The following is a 19,025-nucleotide window of genomic DNA, read 5'->3' as shown; positions in this document are numbered from 1 at the left end:
GTCCTTTTCAAGGATAAGGTTGGGATGCTGAAAATTTCTTGAAATTAGTTATTGCTGTGATTCTTTTCTTTGCTGGAATCAAAGTCAGGCTTTTGCCACCAAGAAGTAAAGAATAAGGAACAGAGTTGTTAGTTACAAAGACAGTGGGAAAATTTAACTATTTTATTCATTTGCTTCTGTTCCATGTTTGCTAGTTTTCCCTGGCTACCCTGGGTGCCTTCAGACTTTCCTTGCTAACAGTGAACAGAATGAGTTTCAAATTTTATGTAAATGTACATAAAACATTGTATTGAAAACATACAGGCAAAAAGAAGTCTGCTGTGCTTACAGAGAGCGCAACATGAAGACAACACTGATAAGGAAATAATTGGATATTTTACTTGCTGTATTATAATTTTTAGACAACCACTTTCAGATGATATAGGCAAAAGCACTGAAGTATTTTGATCATGTGCCATCTGGGTTTGCAGGTTGAAATTAATGAATCTTGTTTTGAGCAATTAGATTCTTCTGAAAACTTCACTGTTAGGATTCCCAGTCCATGGAGGTGATGCACTTCAGTTTCCCCTTTTGGAAAACCTTGGCCTGTATATTTAAATGGTGCTTGATGGTACTTCATTGCACAAGGGAAAACACAATGTGAGATAACCATTGCATACTTAATTTTTATTTGTGAGAGGAAGATGCTGATTTGGGGGTTTTGTTTTTTAGTTAAATGCACTCCCACTTAAGACAGGTATTTTACAGGGGTTTTTTTACAGCCTTCATGCTCAGCCATCCTGCCAGCTGTGAATGTTCTAGGTGCTTGGTGGCATCAGAAACATATACCCAGGCCTGACAGATGCGACAGAGACCCCAGTGCCATTCGGGAGTGGCAGTCAGCCGGAGGAAGTGTGAGATACCCAAAGGTGCCTAAACCAGCATTAGACATCTCTGTTTAGGCAACTGAGTCCTGACCTCCGTGTTAACCACAAGGCAGGTCATTTGGCCGTAGTGAAAGGTTTGCTGATATCCTTTCTACACAGGAGTTTGTCCACAACTGCAAATTACTCCCTGCAGAGTCACACAAAGGATGGTTTGGATTTGTCTCGTCTATGCCAGATGTAGTTTACATCTGGCAATTTAATTGCATATGTATTATAACAATCTAACAAACAATTTAGCTGCATTAGCCTCTTCTCAGGGTGTGTGTTGCTGAGCTTGGTAGATGTGATGGTGCCTTGGTACCTTGATTCAGACGTTCATCTTTCAGTGGCACTGGCTGCCTAATGCAGCATTTTCCTTGTAGCCTGACTTGTTCTGAGGTTATTTTGAGAAGTCACTTTAAGGAATAGATTAAAATGTTTTTCCAACAAGTGACGATCATGTGGATAGGAGCTTGTCACTGGTAGCTTTGAGTATAGCTTCTCGTTGCCTGTTTTGACCTCTGACTGCGGAGTGCGTGACTCTTGCTCGGTCGGACACCCACGTGTGTGTCTGGCTGGCAACCGCACTGGCCATGCTCTGTAGAGTGCCCCGGCATTGGAAGCCCTACAGACGAAAGATGTTTTCAAAGGTGTTACAGCTTCCAAGGCTTTTTTTCCTTCAAATACCTCAAAGCATTGGGGTAATTTGTCATGGGCTAATGGAAAAAAAACATTTGGGAACTGTTTCATCCATTTCATGTTGGCACCAAAATGTATATATAAGGAACAAATGCAAGACTGATAGAAGGCCCAGGTTACTGAGAAATGCTTTGGGACAAATTATTACTGTGATTAGGAAATTAGTGAGGCTTTTAAAAAAAAATTAAAACAAGGGATGAGGCTAGTGACAAAACCAGGCTGCCAGACTACTGAGTCACTAATCTGATACAGGGTGGAAATTCTTACCTCTCTATGCTGTGGACTGAACACTGTTTTGTTCCTATAACATGGTGGAAGAAAATAGTTTGGTAACTCTCTAAATTTACTAGGCTGATCTGTGTTTTAGTTTTGTTATTCCTGCTTTTAATCAATATGCTTTTACATGGGAAGTATCTTGACGTGTCCGGATTTCAGTTGTATAAAAACCTGTATATATATTACAACAGACATTACTGTAGACCTCAGCTCTAATGTCTCTTGTCATCAGTGTGTATGTTTTTTGTAGCTTTCAAAATCTGAAAGCTCTGTGTTGGTTTGAGTATTGGGTTAGAGCATGCCAGAAGTCTTGCAACTATTGTAAGTAGTCAGTGTTTTAGAAATATACCACAACTCTTTCCAAGACTTAGTCACTTGAAAATCTCATCTGGGGGCTAGGAGGGTAACAGAGAAAATGAAAATGTTCTCATCATATTTTACCACTTTGTACTAACTCTGCTAGCCTAGAAAATGCATGATTGATTTTCGCTCAGGAAGTGTTATATTGCCTTTTTTTTTCTTTTAAAAATAAAACACAGCTATCAACAGGTCAATTATACAAGTGGCAATAAAAAGAATCGTTCGTGCATAGTATGAAGGAAATAGATACGTCTTAAGGAATATACTTTATCTTCCTTCAACTCAGAGTGGTAGATTAAATATAGTCAGCAAACAGAACCAAAGCAGAATACACCAATGTCTCACCCAGGGCTACAGCTGTCATCCTGACTGCTCTGAGCTTTCACATACTTGTAATAATTGGGAAGACATTTCTAAAGGAAAGTTTCTTGACAAAGAAAGAAGTACAAACATTTCTCCTCTTCTTTACAACTAATCAGAAGGAAAAAAGACAGAGGAAGAAGCATGATTTCAGTCTTTCCACCATATGATGTATCGTAAAGCTGATGAAGCACAAAGATCACAAAAAGGAGAGCATCAAATCTGCATGACAACAAAACAGAAGAAAAGAACAAATTTTAATTGCACATCTTTTTCACAGACTTTCTCACTAATCATTTAAATTTCTTGGAATTTGTATCCGCTCAGATACCAGCTTAGGCATGTGTCTGAAAAGGAGCAGAAAAAAAAAGTGAACATTTATTCAAGCTATAAATGCACTTGCTCAGCAATGCAGAAAAGCTAGTATGCATTGTAATGCATTTCCCATTCCTGTTTCTTAGAGTTTAAGTGTATTTAAAATTTATGTTCTGGATGAAAGAATTTTATTGGTCTGTATTAGGCAAGAGAAATCTAAGGAGCTGAACTGCCTGGTCCTTCCTCTGCCTTTAAAAGTGTGGCTTGAATTCCAACCCTATGGAAAGCAATAGGCAAGAATGTCTATTTCTTTGAGAAAGGCCAAGATTTCGTTCCAGAAATGATTTCTCAGACTTATGGGAAGAAACACACTGTAACTAAAATGCAGTCTAACAAAACGCTTGTTTGCTGTCAGGAGTGAAAAGTGGCTTTATCTATTTGAAACCATGGAGATTGTTTAAAGTAATAACAGTACAGTGATTTCACTGGAATTTAATAGCTGGAACAAGCCCTTCCTGACTGTTTTAAAATGGATTGCAATATGTTTATGGTTGCACGTGACCTGCTGATAGCATGAACAGTAACTTCTTGTGTCTCAGGCTTTGCAAAGGAGGCCTTATGGCTGCCCACTGGGTACTGAATGCACCCGAATGTCCTGATTTTGTGTTGTCACAGGGAGATGTAATTAGACTTCCCATGGCTGGAAATACTGTTGGCCATTTTTTCTATGCATGTGTGCATGTGCGTTTTAAATGTGACATACATGTGTGGTTTGGCTTCCCATTCCTGGGAAGTTATGACATACACAAAGATACTACTCTTTCAACCAAACAGGCACAAGAATAATTGTATAGTATAAAACAATGCCTAGAAAAAATATTGATATGTTTTGTTATTACAGTGTTATTACAACAGTGTATTACATGATATTACCATACAAAACAGGGAATGTATTATTGCAGAGGGCTATACCCATAGCTAAACAGGATGTTAAGATACATAGATGTCTTGCTTCTGCCAGTGTTCTAGTATGCCCCTATAGGCACAGAAGATGGACTTAAACTATCCTTGGACTACTCTGTGCCAGCTAAGGTCTACAAACTTTGATTATTATAGCCGGCAACAATTGCAATACCTTAGTGTAAGATTATGTTTCCAGGTCCCATCTCCAGCATCATTGGAAGGGGAGTAGTACAGTTCCTCGCTTAAATCCAGACAATGGTAGTGGGCTCTTCCCCCTCTCCCTCCCTCCCTCTTTCCCCCCCCCCTTTTTTTTGTTTTGTTTTGTTTTGTTTGGGGCCTGTGACCTTCAACACAACCTCTGCTGAGGATGATGCTTTGCAAGAGTTGTTAGCCATGACTCATTCTCTCTCCACACCTAGATACAAGTGAATGTGTATGATACTTCCTTCACAGGCTTCTGGAATCTGAACATTGTTTCAAAATTTTTCTCACTTCTACTGTGTCACTCTGTTCATCTCACAATTACTCAAGCTCCCTAAAGTATCAGGGAACATACAGCAGTGCTATGTTTTAGAAAGCTGGAAATAGTAGGTACTTTAAAAGGGTCCTACTTAAAAACAAAAAAAGGTTTTTGTGTAACATTCTGGTGTTTTTATTTACCTCAAAACATGCAAGTAGGAGGACCTTTTAGGATCCCTCTGTCTATCCATCATCATATTGTCCCCTTCACACATCACTCCATGGTGAAAGAATGGTCTTTTACCTTTCTGGAAAGCAGATTGTGGCATACATGCTATACATGACAAGCCAGCCAAGCAAAAGCTTGCTGCTGTGCCCCTGTGTTTCTTCTGCTACCCCGAGGTGTGGGGTTGGGAGAGACCTCAGAAAAGTTGCTGTTCTCCTCCTGTGCATGGAGAACCCAGACTGGCCCCAGCGGAGCTGTGTGACTTGTTCTGCAAAGTGTCCAGTGAGGAGATCCCCAAATCCATAGGCACACTGTCCCATTGATCAGTTAGAAAGCTTTTTCTAACATACTGCTTAACTGTTCCTTACACTAGCTAAGGACTTTTCTGTCCTTACCCAGTGGGAGTATGGTGGTTGGCTCCAGGGGGCACCCGGACACCCACCCACTTGGGTGCTCTCTCCCCCCCACAGAACAGGGGAGTGAACAGAACGAACAGGAGCAAGAAAACTCATTGGTCAAAATAATGACAGGGAAATCACTCACCAAGTACTGTTGAATGTCAAACAGACTCAACTTGGGGAATTTAGAATAGACTAGACTATTTCAGTTGGAAGGTTAACATAAATATTTAATTACTGATTCAGATAATGGGAAACAAAAAAGACAAACATTAAAATACTTAGGGGGAAAAACGTCTATCGTCTCCTTTTCCCAAGCTCACTTCACTCCAGACACCTTTTCTTCCCCTTGTCATGGCCACAGGTGACACTCAGTCCCTTCAGAGAGGCAGTGAACGGTGCCGGGGCTTGGGGTCAGGACACGGCGATTTCTCTCTGCCGCTCATTCCTCTCATGCTTTTCTTCCTGTTCTCCACAGGCTGCAGTGCCTCTGGGAGTGTACCTGCTCCCCGTGGAGAACCTCCTCTTCCTCTGGCCTTGGTGTTCCCTCATTCCCTTCTCCTCCATTGTGGAGCTGGCTGGAGCGAGGCATGCCTGGCATGCCACCCTGCAGCCCCCTGCTACCAAAACTTTTCCATGGACACCCAACGGCTGATTGCTGTTCTCTATTTTGATTACCTCCTATATATTGAAGATTGTTTTGTTCCTCCACAGGCTGCCTTTTTTTCCAGATTAACTAAATGCACTTCCTTCAGCCTTTCCCCACAGGTCTCGTTTCACTTTCTTTTGGATTCTTTCTAGTTCCTCTGTGTCTTTTGTAATATGTCATGCCTGAAACTGGATGTAGAAGTTGGCTCATCTGCCTTTAGAAAATTACATAATTGCGTCTCTTGCCTTACCTCAGACAGTTATTGCACAACAGATGCACATCTTTTGTTTTGCCTGTGTCTGATCAGTTTTTGCTGAACTGCCTCTCCACACCTTTTTTAATACACAATTAATTTCTCCTTCTGAAGTGCAGTACTAAGCAAATTCTTAGTTTTGTCATGTTGATTTTGGACAGTCTCTCCAGTTTGCCTAATCTGTCCCGCAGAGCGCCTGCCTTCCCCTTGGGCTTGGAGTCCTTCTCCTCTCTCTTTCCCTGTTGAGATGGGACATCACAGAGCTCCTGCAGTGGGGATCTGCTGTCTCTTCCCCTGCTGTCGTGCACACCGGTGCTCTGTACCCATCTGCTGGCATTTCCTAAACACGTTGCACTCTTTCATGTAGTATTTCAGGCCTCCTGCTTTCCCTCATCAAGTCTCCGTGGTGCCCATTATACCCCGTACTTTTGGTTGGGCTATGAGGATTTTTAACATTCTCTACTTATATTTTTCCTTACTTTTCGAATCTGTGTACAGATGCTAAAAACGTTTGGCAGATTTAGTATCCCTCTCCCACACCATCTTGCAAGTGATGGCCATGTTTGGGCAAGGCTCAGACTGACTCCCAGCTGCCTTTAGAAACCACGGCGCAAATGAAGAGCATGGCTTTGAGATACGCATTTCACTGTGCTCCGTTTACAGTCATAGAAAAGCAAAGTCATATAATAAGGAATTTTAATGTGTGTTTCAGCCACGGGAACAAAGAAGTATTTTCTTGTCGAGGAATCAAATTGGCAGTAGACTGGTTTTTGGAAAGAGGCCACAAGGACGTTACAGTGTTTGTGCCAGCATGGAGGAAAGAACAGTCAAGACCAGATGCTCTTATCACAGGTAAGCTCTGTTCCACCTTCGCTGGTTTGTTTGATGCTTTGCACAGCATGAGTGCTACTGCTCAAATGAACATATCTTTAGAAGTGAAAGACTATAATAGAAAGTATCTTTGGTGTAGTAACTTCACTGCGATCTTCAGGAAGGAAAAAGACAAAGCAATGCCCTCTCCCAGTGCTCCTTTCCTGCTCACATGATAAATTTTCCATTAACGTTGCTACTTATTTCTTGAAGAATGTAATTGCCGTTTTTTAAATCTGTTACGCCCATGTAGCATTAGCAGCAAAGAGGTTTGAAGTTAGTGATTCACTGGGGGATCTTGCTTGTGGTGAGCAGATTCTGCCAGGCTGGCCTGTCTGCCAGTCACCTGCAGTGAGTCACTGCCTGCGCTTGGGGTTACGGGAATTATCCTGACAGAAAGGGAACGGCTCTCCTTTTCATCATTACTATTAACAAGTTAGATAGCTTTTCAAAATCTTAATTTTGAACCTTTTTATCTAGAAAAAAAAATTGGTGGAGGCATTTATTTCTTGATCAAACTGATTGATTCTGTGTGAAGACTGGAGAGTCATCCTTCCTCTGCCCTAAAGTTGAAGCAGAGGAGAATTTGGGGTTAAAAAAAACTCTAGGGGGGGAGGAGGGATTGGGGGGGGGCGTGTTTTGTTTTGTTTTGTTTTTTAAACCTGGCTACCTTTAAAGAGAGGGAAGCTTTTGAGAGTAGTAGATAATGGCTTCTAAAAGAATATGGAAGCATGTTTTGATTACCACGTGCATTTTGAAATACCTGGAAAGATCTTCACAACACTTCATTTCATTTGCTTGATTGCTACTAGAATATATCATGTTAATGAAAGAAAATGTTTGGAAAGCTGCTGTTCTCCCCTCATCACAGGCAGTGTGGAGCCTTTCTCTTGAAGCCTTTCTCTTTCACTATGCTAGTGTTTGAGGTATGAGAAGAGCATTGGCTAAGTAATAAAGATTTGGCTATTTAGAAATAAATTGACATCTGCTAGAGCTGTGGACAGGGCTAGAAGCCCCAAAAGGAGTTTCAAGAAAGCAGCAAGACTTAGAATTGACTAGTTGTCTAGCAATGAAAAATCAGTTTGCTGTGTGTCATCATGGACCCTGAAAATGAGAGGAAGATCCAAGAAGGTTATTGTATCTTCTGTAAAACGGAAGTTCTTCAGTTTTCTCATCAGGATGCAGGGAGCCTGTTTGCTACCAGTTTTGTGGAATACAAAACTGGTGCAGTTTTGTGCTGACACTCCGTTTCCAGAGATATGCACCTGAAATATGTGGCCACCTGGAATTTTGAAAAAGTCTTAGATGACTAACCTGAGGATGGTTCTAGACTGTCAGTATCTGTGAGAAGCTTCGTGGATTAAACAACAGCTGCATCTTTCTTATTATTACCTGCCAATCTTATTACCAATATTGCCAATATTATTACCTGGCAAATTTTTTTATTCTTAGTGAGGAAAAAAAATCACCTTCCATCACACTCTTATTCATCATTTACCACATGGCGGCGCGGGATGGGTATGAATACAAAAAGGTTGGATTTCATTTAAAACCTTGTGCTTTTTCTACTAAGCAGATAAATGCTTGTATCAAATCTATTGCTTATATGTAATATTAATGCTGTATTTCTTCCTGGTGGAGTCTTTTTTTCTAGATGGAACATGTTCCCTGTCAAGTTTCTTGTGCTACAAAACAGTTATTTGAGATCTAAGCCATTATTAAGAGCCGTGACTCATCTTCACTGCACAAGCATCTTCTGCCATTTTAGATGTTGCCTAGCTTTTTGTTTACTTTTCTTTCATAGCTTGTCTGCTCTGAGGAGAGTGATAGCTAGGAGAATCGACACAAGGGGTATGTGCTTCAGTGCTAGGTGCACTGGTGCTACATGCAGTATCTTAGTTCAGACCAACCTCCTTAGGCCATCTTTCAAAGCTCCTCGGGATCTCCAGGTCCCACACAGAGAAAGAGAAAATGCTTTTGGATAGGTGATTTACGGACTGTGTAGGACAAGAAGGAGTTAGATAAAATGTTAAACACTTATTTAGCAGGATTAAAGAGAAATCTGTTTGGATTTGCTAAGACTTTATATATAAAACTGTAAACCCTTCAAGGAAAGATATGTTCTGAACTATTACTGGAGGTAAAATAAAACAAACAAAAAAACTCCACATTTTCTCTTGGTTACAGGATGACATTTGACATCTTTTTGGGGGATGCTATTAACGTTTGTGAAGAGCCTGAGTGTGGGTTTTCTAGTCCTTGTGGGTACTGGTAGTAACCCCTTCTCTTGATGGGCAGAAGCTCCTGAGGCAATCCCATTAGTGTGAGCTACTGGAATTATTTCAAAATCTGTTTCTTGCTGGGTACCACAAAGGGTCTGTCTTTACCAAGGAGCTCAGTTATGGGAAACCCTTGGCTGTACTTGAGTGTAGCCCTCCTATTCCCGAAACATTGAGTAAGATTTAAGATTTTTCTTTCTCCCCCTCCTCAACCAGAGGAGTTCTTCACAGGCATTTTGATAAGTAGTGTTTCTTTTAACCACAGCAACATGAACAAGGTCCCTTGTGTTGGTCTTAGAGAAATTGTGTGGAGTATGAGGTTTTGGTTTGTTTGGGGGTTTTTTTGAAAGTATTGCCAGTTGACTGCTGACTGTAACTTCATATGTCATACATCAGACACCTTCTGCTGTACTATAACTGTTTAAGACATGTTTAGTCCTAAATGCTTGGATTTTCTTCCTCAAATCTAATGTCTTTGGAGATTAAACAAACATCTTTTTCTTTTCTTTTTCTTTTTTAACTTTCGATTCTTATTCCTTGTAGACCAAGAAATCTTGCGTAAATTAGAAAAGGAGAAGATTCTTGTGTTCACACCATCCCGCCGAGTGCAAGGGAGAAGGGTGGTATGCTACGATGACCGATTTATAGTGAAGTTGGCCTTTGAGTCAGATGGTATCATTGTTTCTAATGATAACTACAGGGATCTAGCTAATGAAAAGCCTGAATGGAAGAAGTTCATAGATGAACGCTTGCTGATGTATTCATTTGTTAATGACAAGTAAGTCATTCTATCTTTATATGTACCTCTAAAATAATTGAGGAAAGGACAGTTTGAAGACTTGTATGAGTTTCTTATCTTACACCCAAATCACTAGGTACATGCAGGAAAACAGGAGGAATAGTCAATCATAGATTTGGTCCTCTGATTAAAAGTACTTGAACTCTGTTTTTTGCTAGAGCTTTTTTATAACAATATCTTTATATCTTTTTATGCTATTTTTTTCCCCTTTTGGTGTATGCCAACGTATATGCTATATTTGGTGTATGCTATGGTATAATATTCCAGTTCTCTTGATATACTGAGCCAGCATTTTTGAGTGCCTGTGGTTAGACTCCTAAATCCTAGAGTCATAGAAAAACCCATGTTGGAATGAACCTCAGGAGGTCTCTAGTTCAACTGCCTGCTTAGATCCATCTATGGTATCTTCTTACCACGGCATACAGATCAACTGCTGTTACTACTAGTGGCTTCTTGTAGTGGGAGGGACTCAGTACTCTGCCAAGCAAACACTTGTATTTGAGTGCCTAAATACTGATGCAAGACTCCCAAGAGAGTGAGCACAGTTTTGCAAAGTTAGTTGTGGCGTTTTAAGAAATCGCTGCCTGTATTGCTGCCCTTACTTTGGTTTAGGAATGGTTTAGGAGTGCCCTGCTTTGCCACAGAGCAGTCAGCTGAGCTAGACTGAAGGTGTCTGAAGCAGACTAGGGGTATCCACGCAGTCTCTTTCTATGACTTATCTCTCAGGCAGTACCTGCAGCAGAAAGGTTGCCTTTCAAAACAGCTCTCAAACTACCCAGTCTTAAAAGTGTCAGCATGGCAGGTTATGGTGTAGGACGCAGTCATGAGGTTCTTGGTCATTGCATGAGGAATATGAAAAGGCTTTTTTGGTTCCATAATACTTTTTTTTTTTTGCTTTATAGATTTATGCCTCCTGATGATCCTCTTGGCCGCCATGGTCCAAGCCTGGACAATTTTCTTAGGAAGAAGCCTATTGTGCCAGAACATAAGAAGCAACCGTGTCCATATGGTAATTTGATTTAACTCGTCAGTTTTCTGCACTGCTGGGACTAGGGATCCAAGCTCCTGCTTTATTTTAACACTGCCAAAAATAAAAGCTTTTTAACAGAGGTTTTTACATTGTTGTCTTAGCCTGAGAATGGTTGAAATGCTGAGCTGATGGTGGAAACTGAAGTGATTTTTTTCATGTGCTAGTTAGAGTACATTTCTATCTACTACTTGAACTAAAGGAGCAACTTTATTAATCATTCGTAGGAATAGATCCAAAACAGCACCTGAATTCTGCAGGCTCCAGAATGCCCTTTTCTAATGTGATTTGGTCATAAGACATCTAAGTTTTCTTCCAGAAAATTGATTGAGCTGTCTGAAGTTGAGCTACTGAGCATTCCTACAGGCACACTACCATCTTGACTGAGCTGAAACCTGCTCATCTTACAACTCTGTGGGACTTCCCTGTTAAGTTTTCTGCCTGTATATCTCCTTGGCCCAATACAGCAGGTGTGTACAGACACACCGACAGTGTCATGTTCAGCTGAAAGTGCGGCTGGTAGTGTTGGTCTGCATTCCTAGAGCACTAGCTGCGGCACACTACCACTGCTGCTTTTTCCCTACGATACAAGAGAGGAGATCTTAGATCTCACCGTGTGTCGCACAAAACCATTTGCAAGATCTTTCAAATCATCAGTAAAACTTTAAATGAGGATGAGGGGCATTTCCATTGTTTGATGATTAACAGATTTTGGTTGAAGTTTTTTTTTAATCTGATTATGTTTGTATTAATAGGGAAGAAATGTACCTATGGACACAAATGCAAATACTATCATCCAGAAAGAGGAAATCAGCCTCAGCGATCTGTAGCTGATGAACTTCGTGCCATGTCTAGAAGCACAGCTGCCAAAACTACAAGTGAAGGAGGACTGGTAAAAAGCAATAGTGTTCCCTGTAGCACTAAAAATGATGGCACTTCTGAGCTGAAGCGTGCTGCTCCAAAGAGGCAATCGGATCCTAGTATAAGGACTCAAGTCTATCAAGACTTGGAGGAAAAGCTTCCCACCAAAAACAAATTGGAAACCAGGTCTGTACCTTCTTTAGTTAGTATGCCAAGTTCCTCTGCTGCAAAACCCCAAAGTACTGCACCTTTAACTAACGGCCTTCCATCCGGAGTTCACTTCCCACCTCAGGATCAAAGACCACAGGGACAGTATCCTACAGTGATGATGGCAACCAAAAATCACGGAACACCAATGCCTTATGACCAGTATCCAAAATGTGAGTCTCCTGTGGATGTAGGGTATTACTCTATGCTGAGTGCATATTCAAATCTAGGTATATCTGGTCCGCGTAGTCCTGAAAGGCGCTTCTCTGTGGACGCAGATTATAGGATTAGCTCTGTAGCTTCCGACTGCAGCAGCGAAGGGAGCGTTAGCTGTGGCAGTAGTGATTCCTATGTGGGTTACAGCGATCGCTCTTACATGAGTTCACCTGACCCACAGCTAGAGGAGAACTTGAAGTGCCAACATATGCACCCCCATGGCCGCCTTAACACTCAGCCCTTCCTACAGAGCTACCACGAGCCTCTCACACGAGTGCAAAGCTATAGTCACGAAGAACCAAAGCATCACCACAAACCTCCGATTCCATACATGGCTGTGCATCTACAGCATCCAACAGTTGGTGCTCGTTCCAGTTGTCCGAATGACTACTCTACGTCTCAGAGTTCGTCACATTCAAAGACCATGCATCTGGGGAGAGCCCTCGTGTCCACGAGAATAGACAGCATTTCGGACTCGCGTTTATATGATAATTCTCCATTAAGACACAGAAAGCCTTATTCTGGCCAAGATGGGCTTGGAAGTTGGGATAGGCAGAGTTACGGGATGGATGCATATGGCTACCGCCAGACCTACTCCTTGCCAACTAACCCCACACAGCCATGTTATGAGCAGTTCGCCTTCCAAAGCTTACCTGAACAGCAGGACCAGACCTGGCGTGTACCTTACTGTGGAATCCCTCAAGACCCTCCAAGGCACCAAGACACCCGGGAGAAGGTTTACATTAACCTCTGCAACATCTTCCCCCCTGATCTTGTGAGGATCGTTATGAAGAAGAACCCTCACGTGACGGACGCTCAGCAGCTCGCTGCAGCCATCTTAGTGGAAAAATCTCAGCTAGGTTATTGAGAGATGATGCATCTTTGTGGTGTCTAGTAGTTTTCAGCTCAGCTCTAATGCTGAGGGAGGTTTGCTACAATAGCATTTGGGATCTCCTTCTCAGCAAGGAGGTTATATAGTAATCCGTTTATGTGAAATACTGTATCATGGAGTCTGTATGTATAGCCCCATGCATTGGAAGTACCGGATATGTTTTGTGTTCTAGTTTGAAAATTTTTAAATGGCTATTTTCACAGCTGGAGAATGTTCCAGTTTAAATTAATATATATATATATATATATATAAAAAATCTGTGGTCTCTGGTTATAATCTTTGGTGCATCAGGGGTTTATATGCAGCACTTTCTATCCTTGTTACATGTTGTTGGGATTTTTGTTTTCTTTTTTTAACTTGCTGGATGTTTGTCCTTGGGCTGAGTGGTATTAAAACAACCTGCAGAAAGAGGATTTTGCTACTTCTGGCAGGCAATTTTCAAGCCAAGTTTTTGAACTTTTTACAACACCATAAGTATGTATGTATGTATGTTTGTTTTTGTGAGCTTTTTTGTGCTATAATCATCTGTTTATAGGAAACAAAGATTTACGACAGCACTGACTTCATTTTTTTAAACAAATAATTAAGTTACCAGTTAACAGTGAAATGGGTAACAGTATATTGGTAATTTATAGTATGGCACTTTTCATTGCTTGCTTTGTTTTGTTTAAGTAGTCACATGTTTTGTTGATGCAGTCAATTAGTAAGATCACATGCAATCAGAGGAGGGGAAAAAAATTCTTTTTTTTTTTTTTAACTGATTTTTGGATAAGGTAAAAGCCTTATTGCCTGATTTTCAAAGGTGCTGAGAATTTGCAGCCCACTTTGAACCTAACAGAAGCTGCAAACGCTCAGAACCTCCCCAAACCAGGCCACCCTCTTTCAGTTCCCATGTGTTCTTACCCAGGTCTGTGTATTTCTGGTCAGTAGAAGGGGGCCTGAAATGGTAGGGCCCCGTTTAGTTGTTTCGTGTGGTTTTTTTCTTTGTATTACTGCACAAGTGTACTGGATAAAATATGCTTTTCATAAAATATTTACCCATTTTTAAATGAATTTAATTATCTCAATGCAAGTTTTGTATTTAAGATACTGTTTGATTTTTCTTGCTATTTATCAAGGCTGGCCTGAAAAGGTTTTGTGTGTTGAGGATATGCAACATTTATTAACTGCACTATGGTAATGATATTGTAGCTCAAAATAATAACTTAAACTTTTTTTTTTCCTTTCTGTTTTGGTTGGGGAGGGGAGGGTTGCAGGGAGAGAAGATACTGTATGTGTTCCTGAAGTTAGTTTTCGGCCTGTTGCATCGTGTAGGCCTGATTCTTGCCACAAATAGTGTAGTTTTAGAAACAGACAAATCAAGTCTGTTTTAGTATTAGTAAGGGATATTTCTGGTTTTAAGTCATGGGTTTTACTAGCACCTCGTAAGCTTTTTTATATATATATAATAGAAATAGATTTTGCAATTGATGTCAGATGTACTTACGTGACATAGTCAGTTGCCGACAGTTTTAGGTTTCCATCCATTGTAATGATGTTCAGTGTTAAAAAAAAAAAAAAAATCACTAGTTTACACTATTACTGCTGATAATTTTGGTACACTTGCTGGAATTTAAAGTAAGGCCCTGAAGAACCAGAAAGTACCTTTTACTGTTGATACAAATTGTATCTTTTTAACTGAGAACTATTTTGATTTGTAGATTTAGTAGAAACACAAATGTATAACTATTAACTAGTATTTTGGGCAACATTTTATCCCTTATTTAAAAATTAGAGATTTCAGACATAGAATAGACTTAGGTAAGTAAAAGTAGATATTTATTTAGGTGTCTGTCTCAATTTCACATATTAAAAAGAAAAAAGAAACTATTGGCATCTTCTTCCTTCTAAAATCTTTGTAGTGGGAACTCACTAAAATAAAGGTAAAATGCTGCCTGAAAATTATGTCCAAGCACCTTTGAATACGAAGACATTTTCACTACTTGTGTGACACCATGTGTTGCAGCGAGTAGGGTTTGGGTATACAGTAAATGCTTCTGAAGAGCATTGTGCTTATAGACATATCCAATAATCTGAACCATGTTCAGCAAACCAATTCAGGACGTAGTGCTCATGCAGCTTCCACCGCTGATGTGCTGCGGGATCTGCCGTCGCCTGTCCCTGCGGCGATACCGGAGGGGCTCTACGCCATCTGTCCTGCGTTGTCTGTTTAGGGAGAGGACCTCTTCACCTGTGGCAACAGTTTTTCCCTGGATTTGGTCGGTCACCATCCGTAGAGCGTGTTTTAATGTAGAGATCGATGCAGCGCTGACGCTGAGGTTTGGACTGGGAAATGGGTCTCATCTTAGTTGTACACTAAGATTTTTTTAAATTGAATTACATTTAAGTACTACACCATAGTGTAGATGCAGCTGTTTTAATAATGCAATTATTGTATTTGTGTTTTTAATGGGTTTCTACATTTATTTTTTATGTAGGAATTTACTTCTGCCAAAAGTTGAATTCCTTTAAGCATGAACAGAAACATGTATGTAATAGAGGCATTTCATATTTTTCCCTATCACACGAGCATCAGAATGCTTCCTACTACCTACATGTAGCAGTCTTGCCTAGAGTATTGGATCAGCAGGCTTAGCCACGTTGTTAAAATGGTGCGAGGAGACGCATGGGACTGTGTGCTGCAGCGCCTAGACCTGGGTTATCAGTATTGATTGCCTCTGCCTACTTTTAATGCAGTATTGAATCCCTGAAAGTGTGTTGATTGGTAGGGAATTCTTGTAATAGGTTCCGTGCTTTGTACTTAAGCACTGAAAATGCTTTAAAAGTATAAGAACAGGAGTAATTTGGTGGTTTTTAATGTTGTGCAATGATGTGGTAGTTCCCCTTAGACTCTCTTATGTTGGTAAAGCAAATTTACTGTGGACAAAATATTGGCCTTGATATTTCCTTTGGTTTTGCTGTGATAATAGAGAGAATGAGGAGTTGCATGTGAACTCCTCCGTGATGAAGAGATCAGTCTGTATATTTAACAGTCTTTAGAGAGGACACCAGTAACAAACATGAACGCAACGGTACTGGTCAAATAATACAGTTGTCAATGTAATTGCGCTGATGCAAATAACTGAACTGTAACATCCCGTGTTACTTAAACAGTAAAGGTAGCTCAGTGGTAGTGTCTTTGCCCCAGCTGAGAGCTAGAATTGCAGTGAAGGATTAAGTACCTTCAAGTTAGGCCTGTCCCACCGCTACGAAGAGGGCAACGCTTTCCCGTGTCTGCAGTACCTGAGAGTTGTTTTGACACTTAGCAGAAACTCTGTATTTTTAGATACAATCCTAAGCTATTATAGCTACATCAGTAATAGGACATAGATACACAGTATTTTGAATGCACATTTACATTGGGGATCTGCCCACAACTGTTTTGTATACAACGTGTTACCAATATTTAGAGTTTTTAAATATGTCCCATGGGTACCTAACTTTGAGCTAAATATGCCCAGGCTATGATAGTATTAATAGCTTTGTTTTCTTTTTTTTTTCTTTTTTTTTTCTTTTTTTTTAAGTGTGTGTGTATGTATATATGTATATATACACACTCACATATACTTGGCAAGTGGTTTTAAGACTACTGCTAGTAGTCTGAGGTAAGATCGTGTATTTTCAGGTGTCCTGTTTTCTTTGGTATGTCTGAACTGTAGCTTGGTCCTCCACTGCAGAATAGCTCTGGGGAGATCCAAAAGCCCGATGCGTTCGTGTGACGTCCCAAAAAGAAGGCGTGCCAGTCTGGTGAAGCCCTTGAAGGGGACTTTTGCAGCCTTGGAGTATGTGGACTGTTGTTGAGCTGTTGATGATGTTCTGCTGTGAAAGTCGTAGCTAATGGTGAACACTTTTCCAAAAATATCAAAGCTATCAGTGTAAACCGGAGTACCTCACTTGGAAAGGAAGGCTGGGGGTGTTTGCCCCAGCAAGGTGAGCGCCGGAGGACTAAATGCCTTGGGTGAGAGATACCGCAGCATCTTGCTGCAGTAAGAGACTACCAAAACATTTATCAGTTTTATCAGTTGATGGTTTGACCAAGGTATTTGCAATGTGTAAAGCTTGAAAAATGAGACACAATGCTTTCATACTCTCTGGAGCATTTAGAAAAATACCCAACTGACTTTTCATTGCTACTGAAAATTTAAAATACTGTGCAATTAAAGAGACCATTTTTTTAAATAAAATTAATTTAGAAATTATTTATTTTGATTTACAGTGTGACGCTTGCTAATTTATTCCTTGCATTATAAGGCCGTGGTGGAGTGCTGTTTATATTTTTTATTTATCATAGGAACTAAAACTGCTGAGAAAAAAAAACCCAATAGATTTAAACTTAAAACAAAACTCTATGGCCTTGTTTTGTTTTTTATAAAAGGGCTGATGTTTTATAAATGTCAAATCATGCGTTTTATATACTTTGTAAATTTTAGAGAAACATAGTTTAAGAATTTTGTTCAAATTAAATATGTACGTGCACATTGTTTAGTCTAACCATGTAACTAATCCTAAAACCATCTGTGTTAAATGATTGTTCCAGCTAACCTTTTGCTAGGTAACATGAGAGATGTTCAGACTTCATCCTTAGATGTTCTGGAATACATTTCATATATCTTCAGGCTTCATCAGAAACTGGTGATCTAGTCGCCTAGTGACACCTGAAATGCCTGTTTGCACGTGCGTCATCCCAGCGTATGCTGGGTTTTCCTTGCAGTGCATCACAAGGTCATACACTGGTAGGTGTGAAGTATGTAGTAGATGTTTGGAAAGGCAGTATCAAATACACTGTGTTGTTCATAGTTACGAGTATGCTTTAAATAATTTTCCAGCTTCCATTTTCAGGTCTTAAAGGGTTGTTGTAACTTGTGCTCGAAGTGTTTATTACTCCGTCTACCCTTTAACCTAAATGATTGCAATAGTTCTCGTCCCCTCTCCTAGACGTAATAGCCCTCGAGAGCCCAGTCTCCTGAACGCTTACGCATGTGCCCGACTTGAGCACAAGTACCCTCCTGGGCCGATTTTAGTGGCATTAGAGAAGAGCTGAGTAAAACCGGCATGTGTGTAAGCGCGGGAGCACTGGGGCCTCGGGGAGCACAGCTGGGGAACCGCCTGCTCCCAGAAGGAGGTGAGATCTCACCGGTGCTGGCAGGTCGTTCGGCCAGGATTGCGCTTTGTGGTCGTTGGGAACACCTACAAACCAAATCGACTCTAGATGTTTAAGCCCATCCATCCTCAGTGTTTCGAAGATGTAGCAGTCTACTCTTCACCGGGCGAAACAAAACCTCTCTGCTTTTTGTAAGCCGACTTGTTCTTTTGGTCTCAGATGAAATCTAATTTACTACGTTAGGTTGGCTGGTTGGTTACTTTTTATTTATCTGAATGACATTCTTAATGAAACTGATATTTAAAAACTGTTTTACCAGCATATTACAGAACATCCTGCAGGGAAACAGAAATGCAGATACAGCAGCAATAATTGTGTTTTGTAGTTCTTTTTCCCCTCATTATCTCTGTACTTGTGTTGAGTAGGTGAGATTTTAATATTGTCCTGAAGTCCACTCCGGCAAAAACATTAGTTAAAAATAATGTTTGGACTACTTGATAAAGCAATTGTCAAACTGGGTCTTCATTCCTTCACTGGTTGTTCTGTATTATTTCTGTGATGTGATTATTCACATCTTAAAGCCACCTTCTAAACCATACAAAAAAACATGTACATGGATTCTGCTTTTAGAGAAAAAAATAAAGATTCATTTTCCTCATTGATGGACTGTTTTTGTTTCATAAAAAAAAAATAATAATAATCTCGGAGCAGCATAGAAGGTAGCAGTGAGTTACAGACAGCTTTGTTCCTACCTGCACAACAAAACTGCTCACTCTGAGTAAATTTAAACAGATAGAGAGTTTCAAACATAAAAAATTATTACAGATTATCAGTTCATTTTTAATGCAGTAATTCATATTTAATAGGAATT

The 19,025-nt window shown here is 40.3% G+C and overlaps 1 protein-coding gene across 4 annotated transcripts in view; it reads left to right on the top strand.

The window, feature by feature from the left end:
• ZC3H12C (zinc finger CCCH-type containing 12C) overlaps window positions 1-18,788 on the top strand; it is a 45,823-nt gene extending 27,035 nt beyond the window's left edge. For all 4 annotated transcript variants that reach the window (XM_075490967.1, XM_075490966.1, XM_075490969.1 and 1 more), the window contains exons 3-6: window positions 6,576-6,715; window positions 9,556-9,790; window positions 10,714-10,820; window positions 11,594-18,788. In XM_075490967.1, the coding sequence (XP_075347082.1) occupies window positions 6,576-6,715; window positions 9,556-9,790; window positions 10,714-10,820; window positions 11,594-12,990 (1,879 nt within the window). In that variant the 3' untranslated portion in view covers window positions 12,991-18,788. The remainder of the gene's footprint in view (window positions 1-6,575; window positions 6,716-9,555; window positions 9,791-10,713; window positions 10,821-11,593) is intronic.
• Window positions 18,789-19,025: the final 237 nt, after the last annotated feature.

Source organism: Mycteria americana, chromosome 1 (assembly GCF_035582795.1).
Source record: "Mycteria americana isolate JAX WOST 10 ecotype Jacksonville Zoo and Gardens chromosome 1, USCA_MyAme_1.0, whole genome shotgun sequence".
NCBI classification, from domain to species: Eukaryota; Metazoa; Chordata; class Aves; order Ciconiiformes; family Ciconiidae; genus Mycteria; species Mycteria americana.
This window is presented reverse-complemented; position numbering and strand designations above follow the sequence as displayed.